General features: G+C 37.3%; 1 protein-coding gene across 1 annotated transcript in view; it reads left to right on the top strand.

The window, feature by feature from the left end:
- ttn.2 (titin, tandem duplicate 2) overlaps window positions 1-19,716 on the top strand; it is a 312,546-nt gene that overhangs the window by 145,739 nt on the left and 147,091 nt on the right. Inside the window, exons 123-141 of the mRNA XM_080038538.1 lie at window positions 3,322-3,445; window positions 3,735-3,832; window positions 4,169-4,337; window positions 5,255-5,352; window positions 6,880-7,048; window positions 7,854-7,987; window positions 8,477-8,612; window positions 9,488-9,754; window positions 10,186-10,464; window positions 11,133-11,541; window positions 12,151-12,275; window positions 12,824-13,005; window positions 13,423-13,507; window positions 13,966-14,235; window positions 15,199-15,498; window positions 16,526-16,683; window positions 17,587-17,731; window positions 18,263-18,450; window positions 18,871-18,985. Of these exons, the coding sequence (XP_079894664.1) occupies window positions 3,322-3,445; window positions 3,735-3,832; window positions 4,169-4,337; window positions 5,255-5,352; window positions 6,880-7,048; window positions 7,854-7,987; window positions 8,477-8,612; window positions 9,488-9,754; window positions 10,186-10,464; window positions 11,133-11,541; window positions 12,151-12,275; window positions 12,824-13,005; window positions 13,423-13,507; window positions 13,966-14,235; window positions 15,199-15,498; window positions 16,526-16,683; window positions 17,587-17,731; window positions 18,263-18,450; window positions 18,871-18,985 (3,451 nt within the window). The remainder of the gene's footprint in view (window positions 1-3,321; window positions 3,446-3,734; window positions 3,833-4,168; window positions 4,338-5,254; window positions 5,353-6,879; window positions 7,049-7,853; window positions 7,988-8,476; window positions 8,613-9,487; window positions 9,755-10,185; window positions 10,465-11,132; window positions 11,542-12,150; window positions 12,276-12,823; window positions 13,006-13,422; window positions 13,508-13,965; window positions 14,236-15,198; window positions 15,499-16,525; window positions 16,684-17,586; window positions 17,732-18,262; window positions 18,451-18,870; window positions 18,986-19,716) is intronic.

Raw genomic sequence — 19,716 nt, 5'->3', positions numbered from 1 at the left:
AATACTGTGATGAGCAGTTTGATATGTAAATGATCACTCTACTAGTTCCATGTTGCCTCAAAGGTGAAATCACAAACCAATCAAGATTATATAAACTGACATCCATGTAGCTCCTTTTAAAGCTGGGGTATGTGATCTCTGATTGGTCAAAATGAACATGAGCTGTACACTTTGACCAATCAGAGCGAGGCTCCGATTCGCTGTTCTTATTGGCTGTTGGGACTGTCCATTCACTTTGGCACCGACAATGTTGGTGTAGAGCGTGTCAGGGAGGGACTATAGGGGAGGGACCAAAGAGAACAAGTGGAGCGGTTGAGGAATTTGGATTCAAATCTCTATCCCAACTGCTATTTTCTCCCCAAATTCTCCACCCCAGCTTTAATTAATGACTTAATAACAGAAGTCATCAGCAGCTGTGGGTGTCGGCATCTTTTAAAAACAGACTTATAACTCATTGGTGTTGGAAAGTATCAAGTTCCTTCTTAGTTCTCATTCTAAACATTAATTTAACGAAGATAAACATTAAAATAATCCAAGAAAAAACAAGAAAAAGCACAACATGGTGGAACATTCTTATATTTAAAAATGTTTTTCTTAATCTAAAAGCACCAGGAAATAGGGCTAACAGCATTGGTAGAGTCAAGTCAAAGTCTTTTATTCTCAGTTCTGATATATGGAAGACATACATCAGAATCAAAATGGCGTTTCTCTCTGGACCACAGTGCAGTTGGAACGAAAAAATGAAAATAAAAATATAGAGTTAAATAAGATAAACAAGATGAACTATATTTACATAAGATGAATTCTAAATACTACGAAGTGCCAAAGGAATGTTCTGTGCAATATAAAACAGTATATATAAAATAGAATAGAAAGTAAAAAGTAGATAAGTTAAATTGAAATGTGCAATGTGATGAAAAATATTTACTATGTGCAATATGCAGTCGACTGGATCTACATTTTAAGATGTGTATATCGTTTTTTTCCCCAGAAATATTTTTATTACAGTTTAAATCAAATCAAATCAGTTTTATTTGTTTAGCCCAAGATCACGAATAGACATTTGCCTCAGTGGGCTTTACATTCCATACAGTATGATACAATATGACACCCTGCCCTTACACCCTTAGCTCGGCTGAGAAAAAACTCCCAGTAAAAAACCCTTTACCGGGATTACATTTTTTTTTGAAGAAATCTCAGGGAGAGTCGACAAAGTAAGGGATCCCTCTCCCAGGACGGAAACAACTTACAATACAGTCCGTCACAGTTGTATAGTATGAAGTACAATCTGACATTATTGCAATGACGTAACAACAAAACTAAAAAAGAAATATATAAAATATAAAAAATAAAAGAATTCTTCTGTTAAATTTTTTTTTTAAAATCTTTACAAGGTTGAGTAAATATATCTCAATACTGTACATGTAAAATAAAATAAAAAATTTAGAGCCTAGCCTAGCATTTTGAAGCATTTTGATGTGCAGGCTGAGTAATGAGTGTAGCAGCTGAGTGTGATATGCAGGCTGTGGATGTGCTGTCAGGTGTCAAGAGGCCAGTGGTTTAAATCGGGGAAGGAAAAAGCAGCTGCTGTCGATCGTTTTAGCCTGACAGCTCTCAGCTGACTGTGGGAAATTCACACACTTCACTCGCAATGCAATGAATGGAGTTTAAATGGTAAATGGTAAATGGACTTGACATACACAGTGCTTGTTAGCCGATTTTCTCAGCCCCAAAGCGCTTTACAATTCTTACCACATTCACCCGTTCACACACACACTCATACAGTAGCTGCCATGCAAGACACACTTCACTTGCTATACAATGACTGGAGTTTAACCAACTAGTTTCATTACAATTATTGTTTTATGACAACTGTATATAAAAACTATTAGGATATTTTATTTTGTCTTTTGTGTTTGTTTTCACTTTTTCAGTTGTTTGTGTATGTGTTCTTTAAAAAATAAAAATAAAGTGTTTAGAAAAAATTGTAGGATATAATAATAGTTATTGATAATGTTTAGATGGTCCTCAAAAAATAATAATTATGAACATATCACAATGTAAACTCATCTAATAATAAATAGAGCCGATACTGTAACATCAACGCATGATAAAAAAAGGTATTTAAAGACATGTAAAAGTATATGAAAAGTGCTGAAGGCAGGTTAAAACCAAAGCTCCTTTTAACACAAAACAGTCACATTCGTGCAGAGTTTATTGCAGAAACTAAAACGTGCCAATTAGTTCTTCCCAGGTCATATATAAGCCAACAAAAATTACATTAGAATAATATTTGTTCATTCATAACAAAGATTAAAAACAATAACCAAATATTTCCCAAGGTGAGCTGACAATCCAGCTTCCTAGATCCAAACCTGTGAAACAGTCCCATGTAGTCTTTTCATAAGGACTCAATACAACGAGAGTCACATTTTGGTTGGAAAGAAATCTGGATTTTCTATCATCTGGCGCTCGTCATTGGAGGTTCAATCAGAGAAGCAATGGTCACATTCAAATAAGAAATAATTCTTTACTTTTTATGGGCCAAAAATGTTTGACCTAGAAATAAGGGACATCCCCGACTTAGAATTTACAAAGTCGAATCTGATTGTTCGAATCAAGCCTATTGTCGACCATTGATCCATATTCTCATTTGTGACACATGGCTTCCATTTTTCCCAACCGGACCAGGGTTTTTCCTGGCTCAGAATGGGCCTTTGGGGGGTGAGAACACTGAACAACTTTTTGGGGGTCGCGACTGCAACAGTAAAGGCGAATAGTTTTTGAATTTTAAGAACGGTGTGGGGTTGAGAAAGGAAAGTTTCAATGATTGTTTTATTACGGTTATTTTGTTTTCATGATGGAGGGAAGCAATAATATAAATTGAAATGCAATTAATCACCCAGCCCTACAAAAAGGATGGCTTGTATTAGGCTGAACTAGAAACATATTTGGAGAGGTTTTAAATAGCTAAATATATTCTCAATTTTTATCATTCTGGCTCTGGTGATTTTCCTTTGGGGGGGGGGGCATAAAACCACTTTGGTGGGCGCAAAAAAAATTCTCTATGCAGGTAAAACCCTGCAGACATTAACACCCAATTTTAGTTTGTCTTCTTGATTCGGCATACAAATGTATTTACCTTTCACACACACTAAGGAGATTGATTAAAAGCTCATGAGTTATTTTCAAATTAGGGTTAGAATCCAGCCCTGGTCGTTCTCTGCATGTCATTCCCCTCTCTGACCCATTTCATCTCTGTCTCCAACTGTCTTATAAAAAAATGTAAATGTCGAAACTGACCATGTGGTTCCATTTCAGGTGGTGTTGAAGTCTGAGGGGACGGTCCACAGTTTGACACTGCGTGACGTCCAACTCAGTGAAGCCGGACAGATTAAGATCACCGCCAAAGACTTCCAGACAGAAGCTAACCTCACAGTCAATGGTAAGATTATCTAGGCTGTTTGTAGGAAGTTTAAAGCAAGTGCGGTAGTCATGGAGTCGACATTGGAATGGTTTAAAAAATATGTATATACATTTTTTCAAAGTTGACTTGTGGAATACATTTTTTTGAACTATTTCTGATTTTACCCTTTCATGCATCTAGTATTCTGTCTGTATTGAAATGTTATTATTGCTGCGGTGTAAAATAAGTGTCCCATTAACAACTGGTGGCCCCTTCCAATGATTTTAAATCTTTTCTTTCATCATTTCGATAATGTGTGTACGTACAGAGCCACCAGTAGAGTTCTCCAAGCCTCTGGTCGACCAGACGGTTGAAGAGGAATCCACGGCAACGCTCGAGTGTGAAGTTTCCAGAGAGAATGCGGAGGTAAGAGACATTTTAATTCCCTTAAAGCTGCTCCGAGGAACTTTCAGTGTGTGTTAATTCTATCGCCCCCTTTGGACAAAAGCGGTAGTGTTTTACCTACGCCAGCTGTTGTTCCTGGGTGAGCATATACCCATGACAAAGGCATTAATAAAAACTATATAAAAATAGCATTCTTTGCACTGATGGTCTCGTTTGCTGTTACATGTAATTCATGATCATCAGAGGAAAAATGTGGCTGTTTCAGAAATATTTATAAGTTCCTCGTACATAGCACCTTTTAAAATGTGGGTGAAGATCTGAACACATATAGTAACATGATAAATTGCCCTGTGACAGGTGAGATGGTTCAGAGATGGACAGGATATCAGAAAGACCAAGAAGTACGAGATGATCGTGGAAGGTTGTGTGAGGAAGCTGCTCATCCATGAATGCACTCTGGACGACTCCAGGACTTACACCTGCGACGCCAAGGACTTCAAGACCTCCTGTTTCCTCAACGTCGAACGTGAGTAAAGATTGGAGAACCTGGGGGCGCCCTTAGCTCAGTTGGTAGGGCGTCCCCCCCATGGGCCTTGGCCAGCAGCGGATCCGGGTTCGATTCCAGCCCGCGGTCTATCTCTGCATGTCACTCCCCTCTCTGCCCCATTTCAACTCTGTCTCTACACTATCAATAAAGCATCAAAATGCCAAAGAAATATCTTAAAAAAAAAAAAAAAAAAAGATTGGAGAACCAGTTTGTAGAACTTAATAAAGAACTCTTTAAAGTTGTTCCCCGTTAGATTTTCATCTAGTAGCCTAAATGTGTTTTTTTTATTGTGACAATTTCCTTCTGTTTACAATACCGTAATTTAAATAATTAGATGAGGAACAAAAGCTAAGAACCAAGTTTGGTGATGATTCGACAATCGACAGTTACTATATCAAACTTTCAGCCAAGCCCTGCACTTGCTAAGATGTTTTGTTCAACTGCGGCCATGTTTCTTGACCAATGTTGCTGAAGTGATGCTCCCCTAAGTCTGTATGCCAACTTTGGTGGTGATAGGTTGAAAATCCATAAAGCAGATGTCAAATGACTGTATTACATTTTATGCAAAATTTGGTAAAACATTTTTGTAGAGCACATTGAGCTGGACCTGTGGAAATTTAAGCTAGTCGGACTTACGAGACGAGGGGTGTTTCAAACATTGTGATTTTGAGGAGCTCTCCCCCCCCCCCCTCCTCATAGAGTCTCAGTCCTCTTCACAGCAGACCCGGGTTAGAATCCAGCCCGGGTCGTTCTCTACATGTCATTCCCCTCTCTGTCACATTTAATCTCTATCTATCTCTACAAACTGTTTAATAAAGCATAAAAATACCCCCCAAAAAAATAATCTTTAAAAAAATAAAATAATAATAATGAATCTTCTGGTTTTGTTCTTGCAGCTCCTCATGTAGAGTTCCCGTCACCGCTCCATGACGTGGAGGTCAGAGAGAAGGAATCTGCCAGGTTTGAATGTGAACTGTCCAGAGATGACGTCAAGGTGAGAACGCTTTCTGTGGCTACAGCTCTGGAAAAAATAAATAAGAGACCACTTTCAAATGTTCAGTGTCTCTCGTTTTACTATTATTAAAGGCATATGTTTGAGTAGAATGAACATTTTGGTTTTATAATATAAACTACCGACAACATTTCTACCAAATTCACAATAAAAATATTGTCATTTACTGTAGAGCATTTTCAATAAGTTATGTAGAGAGCAGTGGAACGTAATTTTATTCACATGTGCGCTCTGCCTGTACGGTTAAAGGACAATAGAGCTAGTTAAGTCTAATTTGATTTGATTTGATTTGATAAATCTTTATCGTCCCCGAGGGGCAATTTGTTCTGCATTCAGTAGTTAACAATGTCACACAACAAACAAATAATCATAATTAGGGATGGCCATTTAGAATTTTTTCTTTAACCGGTTAACCATAAGAAAGAACGGTTATTAACCGGTTAACCATTAAGATTTAATGTAGCCTATTTATAGTGAAATACATGACGCATTATAGCAGGGCTCCCGACCTTTTTTGTTCCAAGGACCGGCATATTAATTTTAAAAAAATTCAGGGACCAGTAGCCAATTTAAATGCCTACATTTTGACATTCACACGGCACCTTGTCTGTTGTGAGAAGAGGTCTAGTATGAGAATGTAGGAGCGGAAAGTGCAATAAGTGACTGAAATGTACATAAATTTACACACACGATAGCAATATCAAAACAAGAGTCCGGATTTGAGAGAAATTAAGATGATTATTTATTTTTTTAACCGTTTAACCTTTAATATTAACCGGTTAAAGATCTTCTTAACGGTTAACAGGTTAACCATGGACATCCCTAATCATAATAAATACAAAACACAGAACATAAAAACATAAAAGCATAAAGCATACAGGAGACATCATGGAATATAATTTACATTGCTTAAGAAAGACAAAGCTACTATCCTAGTTTGTTTAGGAAGCCAACAGCTGAGGGAACAAATGTATTTCAGATATCTGTTTGTCTTGGCCCTCTTCCTGTAAGTTATATCTCCTCCTTAGTGGCAGGAGTAGAAACTCTGCATGTAGAGGATGTAGGGGGTTTGACCTTAAAGGTGCAGTGTGTAATATGACATCATCAAGAAAGTTCTACAAAGTTCTAGAATGCAACGCTCCCTGGGTAACCCCACCCCTTTAGAATAATAACAGAAGCTACAGTGGCCTTCAAGGACAAGAACAATTCTAAATTTTAAACAATGCACCTGATGACATTCCAACTATGACACTTTCAAAATGGCGGCACTAGGCCTTGGTCCAAAATATGCAGAAATATGGACATATATGAGACCCTTTCTACGGGAAAAATAAATAATTAAAAAAAATGTTTTCAGCTATTATGCACTAAATTAAATGTACTTATGGATATTATAATTACTTTCTACAAAATCTGCTAGGAAATAAAACCCAAAATTCTACACACTGCAGGTTTAATGCTTTAAAACAGTATTTCTAACCTCTCGTTCCTGCTGTCTGTCTTTTATAGGTCCGCTGGTTTAAAGACGGAAGTGAAATCAGAAAGGGGAAGAAATACGAGATAATCGCTGACGGTCGTAAGCACACGCTGGTCGTCCACAAGTCTGTGTTTGACGACGAGGCGGAATACGAGATCGACGCAAAGACAAACAAATCCTCCGGCATGCTCACTGTCGTCGGTGAGAATACACTTTTTGATTTCACTTTAAAGTTGCAGTGTGTAATATCTGCACCTTTTTAAAGCCCCCGTGACTGTAAACCCAACTCCAAAAAATCCTTCTAACTATGTCATGTGGGGAGTTAGTTTCATGATAGTTAAGCATCTATCTATGTATCTATGTATCTATCTATCTATCTATCTATCTATCTATCTATCTATCTATCTATCTATCTATCTATCTATCTATCTATCTATCTATCTATCTATCTATCTATCTATCTATCTATCTATCTATCTATCTATCTATCTATCTATCTATCTATCTATCTATCTATCTATCTATCTATCTATCTATCTATCTATCTATCTACCTATCTATCTACCTACATACCTATCTATCTATCTATCTATCCTTCTAACTCATGTCATTTGGGGAGTTAGTTTCATGATAGTAAAGCATCTGAAAAGAGTTATAGGCATATTTATCAATCCACATTAAAGATATTGTCATTTAAGTTTGATAAAGTTTACAGAAATTAGAAAAGAAGAAGAAGAGGTTAAAATATTGTGAATATATATTGGGGGCGCTCGTGATGTAGTGGTTAGAATCCCCCCCCCCCCATAGAGTCTCAGTCCTCTCCACAGCAGACCCGGGTTAGAATCCAGCCCGGGTCGTTCTCTGCATGTCATTCCCCTCTCTGACACATTTAATCTCTGTCACTACACACTGTCTAATAAAAACAACATAAAAATTCCCCAAAAGCAAACAAAAAACATTGTGATTATTGATTTTTTTCCACTGACACACTGTTGTCTGTCTACAGAGGAGGAGACGCGCTTCACTAAGAACCTTCCCAACGTGGAGGGAACAGAGACAGACAGCGTGAAGCTCATCTGTGAAGTCTCCAAGGCCGGAGCTGATGTCTCCTGGTTCAGAGGAGACACAGAGCTGCCTGAGGTGGGTTGGGTTGTATTTTTGTTTTATTTAATTTTATTTAATTTAATTTTATTTAATTTTATTTAATTTTATTTTATTTTATTTTATTTTATTTTATTTTATTTTATTTTATTTTATTTTATTTTATTTTATTTTATTTTATTTTATTTTATTTTATTTTATTTTATTTTATTTTATTTTATTTTATTTTATTTTATTTTATTTTATTTTATTTCATTTCATTTTATTTTATTTTAAAGAAAACATTTGCAATTATAAACAATTAAATAAAATGCTGGACACAGTTATAATTAATAAAGTAATATTTTAACAAACAATGGAAACCACAAATGAAAATAAACACTTGCTTTACCCGTTTGAAAAAGGGCTGAGAAGAAGAATCAATAGTTTAAATTCATTACCAAATACATATTCATCTAATAATAGTGTGGTATTTATCCAATAATATTGTCTAGTAATCTTTTAATGATGTCTAAAAATTCAATGAAGGTGGGACGTTATGAACACATGGTGGACGGACGCAGAAGAATCCTCCTCATCCAGGACTTGAAGCTGAAGGACGCAGGAGAATACAGCTGCAGGCTCAGCTCCGGGGTCAAGACCACCGGAAACCTCAAGATTAACGGTACGAAAACACACTAAAACAACATTATTAGATATGTATTATAGGCTTCACATTAGAATAGACATGCAATGAAGAAAAGCCATGTCAATAATAGTAAAGATAAGATCAAATACAGTAGAAATATGAAGTGAAATCTCAAGATTAACGATACGAAAACACACTAAAACAACATTATTAGATATGTATTATAGGCTTCACATTAGAATAGACATACAATGAAGAAAGGCCATGTCAATAATAGTAAAGATAAGATCAAATACAGTAGAAATATGAAGCGAAATTTCAAGGTTAATGGTACCAAAACTCATCATTCATTTTAAAGTGTTCCTTGTGTCAGTGCATTCCAACTATATGATTTTCAATTGAAAAAAAAATGCAGCCATTGTCACAGTTACAGGTGCTTGAGTGAAATAGTGAAATATTCTTGCATGAAAGTTATTCACCCAAGATCTGCTAACACTAAAGAACTACTGAGCCTGCAGTGTGTGTGTGTATGTTAGGAACTCTTTTAAATGCTTGTTTTGTTTTAATTAATTGTAAAATTATTCTCATTTTCATTTTGTATTTTATTTCAGACATATCAAAAACAATACAAAACTAAATGAAAAGCACAAAAATACAACAAACAAAATTTATGTTTAAAAGACTTCACAAAAATAAAAAAAAAATAAAAAAAATAATCTGTATTGATGTGACATGCCCGAAAAGGAGCAGGAAGAAGTATACACTTATTTAATCCTACCCCTTTTCCATAGTAAAAAAAATAAAAATAAAGATATATAAAAAAAATAATATTCTATTTTGGAAATGAAATATCAGCCACTATCAGATATGTTTTGACTCACACACATGGAAAACCATTTCATTTCTTTCAGAACTCGCCGCTGAGTTTATCTCGCGGATCCAGAACACGGAGGTGGTTGAGGGCCAGAAAGCCGAATTCACCTGCTCCGTGTCTAAGGAAACCTACGAGGTGAAATGGATGATGGCCGACATTGAGCTGATGCCCGGAGAGAAGTACCAGATGGTCAGCGACGGGAAGAAACGCACGCTGGTCATCAAGAACAGCGAACTGACGGACGACGGAGCGTACGTGGTGATGATAGGAACTACCAGAGCCAGCGCTGATCTCACCGTGCTGGGTAAGAGACAGACAGACAGACAGACAGACAGACAGACAGACAGACAGACAGGGAGACAGACAGACGGACAGAGAGAGAGAGAGAGAGAGAGAGACAGACAGACAGCCAGCCAGGCAGACACACAGACAGAGAGAGAGACATACATACACACAGACAGACACACATTCACAGACAGACACACAGACACAGACAGACAGGCAGACACACACACAGACGGACAGAGAGACACACATTCACAGACAGACAGACACACAGACAGACACAGACAGACAGACACACACAGGCATACAGACAGACAGACGGACAGAGAAACACACAGACAGACAGACAGACAGACCCACACACACACACACACACACACACACACACACACACACACACACACACAGATCAAGGCTCACAATTCTCCTTTGCTATTCGAACCCAAACAGAGAAACTGAAGGTGATCACACCGCTGAAGGACACAGAGGCCAAAGAGAACCAGGAGATCGTGCTGAACTGTGAAGTGAACTCTGAGGGCGCCAAAGCAAAATGGCTGAAAGACGACGACACGCTGTTTGAGAGCGGGAAGTACGTGATGGTGCAGCGAGACAACGTGTTCTCTCTCCGGATCAAAGCCGCGCAGAAGGGAGACGAGGCGAACTACAGCATCAGCCTGACCAACCAACGAGGAGAGCAGGCAAAGAGCTCCTGCAAACTCACCGTCAAAGGTCAGTGGGTCTATCTATCTATCTATCTATCTATCTATCTATCTATCTATCTATCTATCTATCTATCTATCTATCTATCCCTCTATCCCTCTATCCATCTATCCCTCTATCCCTCTATCCCTCTATCCATCCATCTATCCATCCATCCATCTATCCATCTATCCATCTATCCATCTATCCCTCTATCCCTCTATCCCTCTATCCATCCATCTATCCATCTATCCATCTATCCATCTATCCATCTATCCATCTATCCATCTATCCATCTATCTATCTATCTATCTGCAATAAACTAGTAGTCTTTTTTAAGTTGCCGAAATTATGAATCTGATAAATTACTTATTTAAAAAAAAAAAAAAAAAAAATTTTATTGCACATTTTTGACTTAAATAATCTAATTTGAACTACGTTTATTGCTTTATTATTATTTTCTTGCTTATAGTGTCTTGTATCTTCAACGAATCAAATTAAAATGTGTATATATAGTGATGTGTCGGTGCTGCATGTCTGATTTTACATGAAAAATATCATCATGTATTATACTGTTAGCCAAACCCTTATGTTAGTAAGAAAACGATCGTAAACATTATAAATAAGACCTATTTTCTATGTAAAATGAATAATCGATTATTCTCTAACTTTTAATTTGTTGTGTTGTATATTTTCAGAGGAGAGTCTGAAGATCACCAGTCCTCTTGAAGACATCGACACTCAAGAGAAGAAGACCGTGAGCTTCTCCTGCAAAGTCAACAGAGAAAAGGCCAAGATCAAGTGGATCAAGGCCGGCGTGGAGATAGTGTTCAACAAACGCATCGTGTACCGAGTGGACAAAGACAAACACACTCTCACCATTAAGGACTGCACACTGGCAGACGAGGGAGAGTACACAGCCATGGCCGGGGATGATAAATCCACCGCAGAGTTGATTATCAGTGAGGCGCCCACAGACTTCTCCACACACATGAAGGACCAGACCATCATCGAGTTTGAGGACGCAGAGTTCACGTGCAAGCTCACCAAAGAGAAGGCAGAAGTCAAGTGGTACAGAAACGGACGCGAGATCAGAGAAGGACCAAGGTTGGTTCAAATAATATGAAGTAGAGAGAATGAAACTTGAGTGTATTTGACTGTGAATGGATGGATGGATGGATGGATGGATGGATGGATGGATGGATGGATGGATGGATGGATGGATGGATGGATGGATGGATGGATGGATGGATGGATGGATGGATGGATAGATAGATAGATAGATAGATAGATAGATAGATAGATAGATAGATAGATAGATAGATAGATAGATAGATAGATAGATAGATAGATAGATAGATAGATAGATAGATAGATAGATAGATAGACAGACAGACAGACAGACAGACAGACAGACAGACAGACAGACAGACAGACAGACAGACAGATAAATTCATTGATAGAAACCGATGTGTGATCAGAAAAGTACCCAGGTTTGTTCAAACAATGAAAACTTTATTGTACATTATGTTTGGATGTGAGTGACTTTACTTCATTCAGCAAATTTGAAAACATGTTTGCAGCCCATTTCTGAAAATGTCTTTATTCCCAGACAGACAGACAGACAGACAGACAGACAGACAGACAGACAGACAGATAGACATATAGTGTTCATGAAGAAAACATAAATAACCAAACTGTTTTTATTTTTCCCAGATACTCATTTGAGAAAGAAGGGAAGGTGTGCACCCTGCGTATCAAGGAGTGCAGGCCTGACGATGAATGTGAATACGCCTGTGGAGTGGACGAGAAGAGATCTAGAGCCCGCCTCTTCGTGGAAGGTACGTTTCATTTGAATATCTGTCAATTCACTTTTCTCTGTCTTAAACGTGCCGTGTGTGTAAAGGGGAATCTGCATTTTCTTAGAACAGACTTGGTAGAAATGGATTATTATATTCCTCGGTAATTTTTAATTAGTGTAAATAAAAGTTTTCTTTTTTAGCTTATTTCTTATCGACATACCTGGGAGGCCGCCAGAACGTACAAACTTAACGGCCTTACATGTTTTTATATATAGTGGGCGTCCTGGGGAAATGCACCTGTTGGAAGACCAAGAAGAAGAAGAAGAAGTACTATAGAATAAATAACTAAATACATCTTCACCTCATCACTTGATATTGTAGGAAAGACTTGAGGCAGTGGTGGATGATGCCATCTTTAGTAGCTATAGCTTCTTGTCCTTGAAGGCCACCGTAGCTTCTTTACAATTCTCCCAAAGAGAGAGGGGTTAGCAAGGGAGCGTTGACATCTACAATCTCACCACTAGATGACGCTAAAATATCATAATTTTCTTTACACACTGTAACATAAATCTCATTCTTTATTGCAGAGACCGCGGTGGAGATCGTGAGACCGCCCCAGGATGTGTTTGAACCTCCCGGCTCAGACATTGTGTTTGAGGTGGAGCTGAACAAAGACAGAGTGGAAGTGAAATGGTTGAGAAACAATATGACAGTCGTCCAGGGAGACAAATACCAGATGATGAGCGAGGGGAAAATCCACAGACTACAGGTACGGGACTGTGAAGCCCATCAAATTCCTTCGTGAATGTTCTCTACTTATGACATCTATTGCAGTATGTCCGTCCTGGGAGAGGGATCCCTTATTCTGTCGACTCTCGCTGAGATTTCTACATTTTTAAAATCCCGGAAAAGGTTTTTTTTACTGGGAGTTTTTTCTCAGCCGAGCTAAGGGTGTAAGGGCAGAGGGATAGATAGATAGATAGATAGATAGATAGATAGATAGATAGATAGATAGATAGATAGATAGATAGATAGATAGATAGATAGATAGATAGATAGATAGATAGATAGATAGATAGATAGATAAGGGCAGGGTGTCATATTGTATGGAATGTAAAGCCCACTGAGGCAAATGTCTATTTGTGATATTGGGCTAGACAAATAAAACTGATTTGATTTGATTTAGGTGTGTGAGATCAGACCACGCGATCAGGGAGAATACAGGATCATCGCTAAAGACAAAGACGCCAAGGCCAAGCTGGAGCTGGCAGGTAAGAGATCAGAATTAGATTATCATGAAAAAAAAATTAATTCCAGAAGTGAAACTGTAGTTTATTCTGGATTCATTTTGATGAAGTGAATTATTTTAAATTTAAATTTTTTTTTTTTTTTTTTTTGTTCTCTGCATGTCATTCTCCTTCATACCCTATGTCATATCTGTCTCTCCAAAGCTGTCGAATCAAGCATAAAAATGCCCAAAAATAATGGGAAATAAAATAAAATATTAGTGTTTTCAGTGCTTTCTCTGACTGTTTCTCCTTTGCTTCTCTGTAGGTGGTTCATCATCAAAATAATTAAGAAATAAAAATACTTGAAATATTTCACTTTACTGTATGTTTAAAAAAATTAACTTTTCCATGATATATAATGTTTTAAATGCACCCGTACATTTAGTTTTTTTCTAAAATATTAGTGTATTCAGTGCTGTCTCTCCTTTGCTTCTCTGTAGCGGTTCCTAAGATAAAGACCACAGACCAGACCTATGTGACAGATGCCAGGAAGCCCATCACAATGGCCGTTCCTTACAGCGCGTATCCCAAGGCACAGGCCGACTGGATCTACAACGGACAGAGCCTGAACAAAGACAACATACACACCTCCGCCGATCGCACAGAGTACAGACTGAAAGACCCGCTGAAGTCGGACCAGGGACGCTACAAGATCACCATCAAGAACAAGCACGGAGAGGGAGAGGCTTTCATCAATCTGGAAGTCATTGGTGAGTTACTAGAAAGTTTAAAGGTGCTCCGAGGAACTTTTGGTTTGTGTTCATTAAATAACTAAAAGTATGTCCCAATGTATGTACTAGATTCTTTTTATCGTCGGATGTAGTATGTAGTAGAATAGAAAAAAGAAAGAGTATGAGATTCGGAACGCAGGGTATCTCTTGAATTTTTTTTAACTTGATTGGATGATTCTGTTCTGATCTGAATTTGTAAACCATAAAAAAACAATCTATCTGCTCTCACATGAACTTCTAAAAATTGAAACCATATAAATTAAGACGGGTTAATTTTTTTTTAAAGAACACAAACACACAACTGAAAAAGTGAACACACGAACAAAAGACAAAATAAAACAAACAACCAACATGGCATACTCTACTTTACAGGTTTCTAAGGACATTGGTTGTGTTCCGAATCTCATACTTTCTACTATATAGTATGTAGAAAAAAGATTTAGGATGTCCCGATTCTTGTGGCCAGATTTAGGATGGTTAGAAGTACCCGGATGTCCTACTTCATGCGGCCAAGATTGTTAGTGTTGAAAAGTGCAAACTATTTGGGCGATTCTGACCCACAATCCAGTGCACACGTGAAGTGACGTAACATCGACGAAGCCTCCATATGAAAACAAACGGGGATGCGACGGATATTAAAGCAAGAGGCAAGATCAAGGCGCAATGTTATGATGAAATAAGAGAGTAAAGTATGTCCCAATAGTATGCCTACTGCATCCTAACTAGATTCTTTTTATCGTCGGATGTAGTATGTAGAATAGAAAAAAGAAAGAGAATGAGATTCGGAACGCAACCATAGTTTAAACTATAGGCAAATGGTTAAGCAGAAAATAGAAAGTCAGACAGATGATTTTGAAAGGAAAATACTGAAAATGTTATTTATTCTCACATAAAGTGTTCATTATAGGGTTTAATTGATGTGTGTGTTTTTTCTTTTCCTAGACGTCCCTGGGCCTGTGAAGAACCTTCAAGTGACAGACACAGCCGATGGCGAGGTCAGCTTGGCGTGGGAGGAACCAGAGAGCGACGGAGGAGCTAAAGTTATCGCCTACGTTGTGGAGAGACGCGACATAAAGCGTAAAACATGGACGCTCGCCACCGACCATGCAGAAAGCCCAGAGTACACAGTCACCGGCCTACACAAGGACTCGTTCTATCTGTTCAGAGTGTGTGCTAGGAACAGGGTGGGCAGCGGACCCAACACTGAGACAGACAAAGCCGTACAGGCCAAGAACAAGTTCGGTAAGAACATTTGCAAACCCCTCCTGATCTTCCCTTCCCATTTCTCCATATATATAACCTTCACCTATTTCCCACTTTATTTGAACAGTTTTTAATTCAATTGATTGTTCTGTATATTTATCTGATTGTACGGTGTCCTTGAGAGTCGTGAAAGGCGCCTTTAAATAAAATATATTATTATTATTATTATTATTATTAAGAATCCTTTAGTATCCTGGAGTATTTATTTCACCACGGCCTACAGTATTAGAAAACAATAAACACAGAGCCGGGGGGATCGGGGTTTATTTCATATCCCATTTTTTTTTTAGTTCTTAAAGACACTTTACATTAAAACCAGTTCACAAGCAAATTTAAAACACACAATTTTTCACATTTCACAGAGAATTTCCGACTATAATACAATATTGAATCTTTCAAAAGAAATCTCCATATAATACCCTATCGCACGGCTCTGTTTTGTTTTTGAGTTGTTTTGTATTACGCAGTTGTATTTTCTTTGCAAAGTTTTCAAGTAAAGTTCAAGTGCACAATACTTGACTAAGATAACATTAAACAACTCACCAATTTATTTATTTATTTATTTATTTTTTTACTTTTATTTTAGTGATTTTACAGTTTTTTTACATAATGACAAAAAAAACAGAATAAGTAATCACATACAATACATACACAACCCCCCCTCCCTCCTCCCACTCCCCCCTCCCCCTCCCCCTCGCCCCTCCCCCCTCTCCCTACCTCACATAAACAGACAAGAAATACAAGAAGAAAAAAAAGTGAAATAAATAACTAAGACAAAATGATTAAGAAAATAAGCTAGAAGTACACAAGAAACAAAACAAAGCTAAAACTAAACTGGGGCAAACCTCACACATTTACCAATTTGTTCTTGAGGTTCAGCTAATTGTATTGGGGCAGTGGATGAAATTAAGTCTTTTACTAACGTGATTTAAATAACCAATCCAGAAATACCACCCTGTGTCTTCAAGTGGATTTTAATGCATGAATCTTGTTGTTTCTCTGTCAGATGTCCCCGAGGCTCCTCTCAATGTGATCGTCGGTAACGTCAGTAAGTTCGGCTGCACGGTGTCGTGGGAGCCGCCAGAGACCGATGGTGGTTCACCCATCACTTCATACGTCATTGAACTGAGAGACCGCACCTCAGTGAAATGGTCCCCAGTACAGGTAACCAAATACCTTTTACAATGTTTTATTTTGTTTATATACTATAACAGTACGTACACAATTGTCTAGTCGCTTGTTGTCAAAAATCACGTTTAGTCAAAATCAGTGAATATCTCCTCACGATCCCCCAGTACAGGTAACAAATACCTTTTTAAAATGTTTTGTGGTGTATCTACAGCTCCGGAAAAAATTAAGAGACCACTATGGATTTTTCTTAAATCTTCATCTCTACATAACTTATTGAAAATGCTCTTTAATGACAAACAATTTATTGGAATTTGGTAGAAATGTTGTTAGTAGTTTATATTATAAAACCAAAATGTTCATTCTACTCAAACATATGTCTATAAATAGTAAAACGAGAGACACTGAACATTTGGAGTGGTCTCTTTTCCCAGAGTTGTATACAATAACAGTACCTACAAAATTGTCTACTCGCTTGTTGTCAAAATCCCGTTTTGTCAAAATCAGTGAATATCTCCTCACGATCCGATACCTGTCTGTACTGCTTGTGCACAAAATAAAAATCTAGTGGTAATATACAGCCTATGCTCTGTAAACTGGTATGATTCAAGCAATGTTGGGCTCCTTTGTTCAACTTCCCTATGCCAGTGTACAGAGCATATATACTATGTATTAACACTGAATTTTTTTCACTGATCTTGACAATAAGTGATTTTGTCAACGAGCATTCTCCAGAATCACTGACTCCACCTTTAAGGCCTCTTACAGTGGCGCGACACAGTGTCCATTTTTTGATAAAGAGACCAACATTTTGTTTGTAATTTTTCCCCAAGAATTGTATTAATTGTATAAACAAAATAAACGAACGTCCTTTTCCATCTCAATGTCCTCAAACCCTGAAACCAAAACGTCCTCTCCCTGTATTGTTTTTGAACCCAGGTAACCAAGGACAACGAGCTGAGCGCCATAGTTAACGACGTCATCGAGAACAAAGAATACATCTTCAGAGTGAGAGCGCAGAACAAGGCCGGCGCGGGCAAACCCAGCGCCGCCTCACAGCCCGTCAAGATCATGGACCCAATCGGTGAGCTCATTTTCTTTTCTTTTTTTTTTAAAGGCCTACTTCACCAGTTTGAATATGAAGGTGTATTGAATTCTGAGATCCTATGTAGTATAAATGTGCGAAAAAAATTGAAATCGGTTCATCCTAGCCTGAGAAAAGGCAGAAAGAGTGTTTTTTTAACCCTATATTTCTCTTTCTCGTGACATCACAGAAAGAGAAATATAGGGTTAAAAAAAAAATTACTTTGTAAATATTACTGTGATGTCTTTTACTGTGACACATTTATACTACATAGGATCTCAGAATTCAATACACCTTCATATTCAAACCGGTGAAGTAGGCCTTTAAGTCTTTATTGAACATGTTTAAAATAATACAAACTAAATAAAACAAATGAGCAGTAAAAAAGGAAAGAAAAAAAGAAAAAATAAATTGGATCCTAAGAAACAAATACATAACTCATAATTTTTGTACAGCACTTTGGTCATCTAATGTTGTTTTTAAATGTGCTATATAAATTAATCTTACTTTGACTGTGTGTCCCCCCTGCAGAGTGCCCCAGCCCCCCTCTGAACCTGGTGTATGCAGATCAGAACAAGAGCTCGGTGCAGTTGAGTTGGGAGACGCCCATGAAGAACGGAGGAAGCATGATCACAGGATACATCATCGAACGCAGTGAAGACGGCACGGGGAAATGGATGAGATGCAACGCACGCCTCTGTCAAGACCTCTTCTACAAGGTCAGGAAAACACTACAATCCTCATCCTGATTTAGTAATAATTCAGATTTTGGTTATTTGAAAAAAAAAAAAAAAAAAAAAAAAATCTTAAATTTTCCAACATTTTCTTAAATTTTCCTAAATTTTCCTAAATTAAAAAATAAATTGATTTAATTTTTTATTTTATTATATACATTTTTATATTTTATACATTTTTGATACAAATACATGTACAGATAAAAGTACATTATATTATACTCAAATAACATAGAACAATACATTCTGTATATAAAACAGGCACATATGAGTAATCCAAAAATACTTGCTACAGCTTCAAGAATAGTTTTGCTTTGAATGGCCCTTTTCTTCTGCAATGACTGTTTTATTCATTCTATAAAATTCACTTTTAATTACATTTTGTTCAAACTCTTTTCCCTCCAGGTGTCTGGCCTGAAATACAAGAACAAATACAACTACAGAGTCTTCGCTGAGAACGCAGCCGGCGCGTCCAGCCCGTCAAACGTTATCGGACCGCTGCTGGCCGACGACCCACACAGTGAGACACACAGTGACATAAAGAAAATAAACCCTGCGTTCCAATCCCCATACTTCCCTACTATTTAGTATGCCAGAAAAAGATTTAGGATGTCCCAATACTATGCAGGTCAATTGTAATATGCTAAAAATACATAAATGCCCCACTAACTCCAATAGCATTTTGGAGTATTCGTCTTTATTCTTGACATTTCTTGACATAATGAAAAAAAAAGTCTTCCTTATCTGATTTTTTTTTCTCTCTCCCGTGGCCCTAAAACTCTTCTGTACTTTAGTATGTAGTGTAGTAAAAAGACTAAAACTCTTCTGTACTTTAGTATGTAGTGTAGTAAAAAGAAAAAGTATGTGATTTGGAACGCAGGGAGTATTTCATCTTGACAACATATTAGTGTCCAAAAGTTTTTTACAGAACAGATTTTGAATACAGACTTTTTTCATTGTATAAATCAAGAATATCATAGGTCAGAAAAATGAACAACATATGAACAAATCCTTCTTTACTAACCTTCAGATGATTATGGAAAGTTTAGTTGATGGAAGTGCTTTAGAAGTTGCGGTTTCTGATTCAGAGTATTGAAAAGAAAAAAAGTAATTCGATAGATAGATAGATAGATAGATAGATAGATAGATAGATGGATAGATAGATAGATAGATAGATAGATAGATAGATAGAGAGATAGATAGATAGATAGATAGATAGATAGATAGATAGATAGATAGATAGATAGATAG

This window comes from Ammodytes marinus (assembly GCF_949987685.1).
Source record: "Ammodytes marinus genome assembly, chromosome: 12".
In the NCBI taxonomy this organism is placed as follows: Eukaryota; Metazoa; Chordata; class Actinopteri; order Uranoscopiformes; family Ammodytidae; genus Ammodytes; species Ammodytes marinus.
The sequence above is the reverse complement of the archived record's forward strand: the minus strand, read 5'-3'. Positions and strand labels throughout refer to the sequence as shown.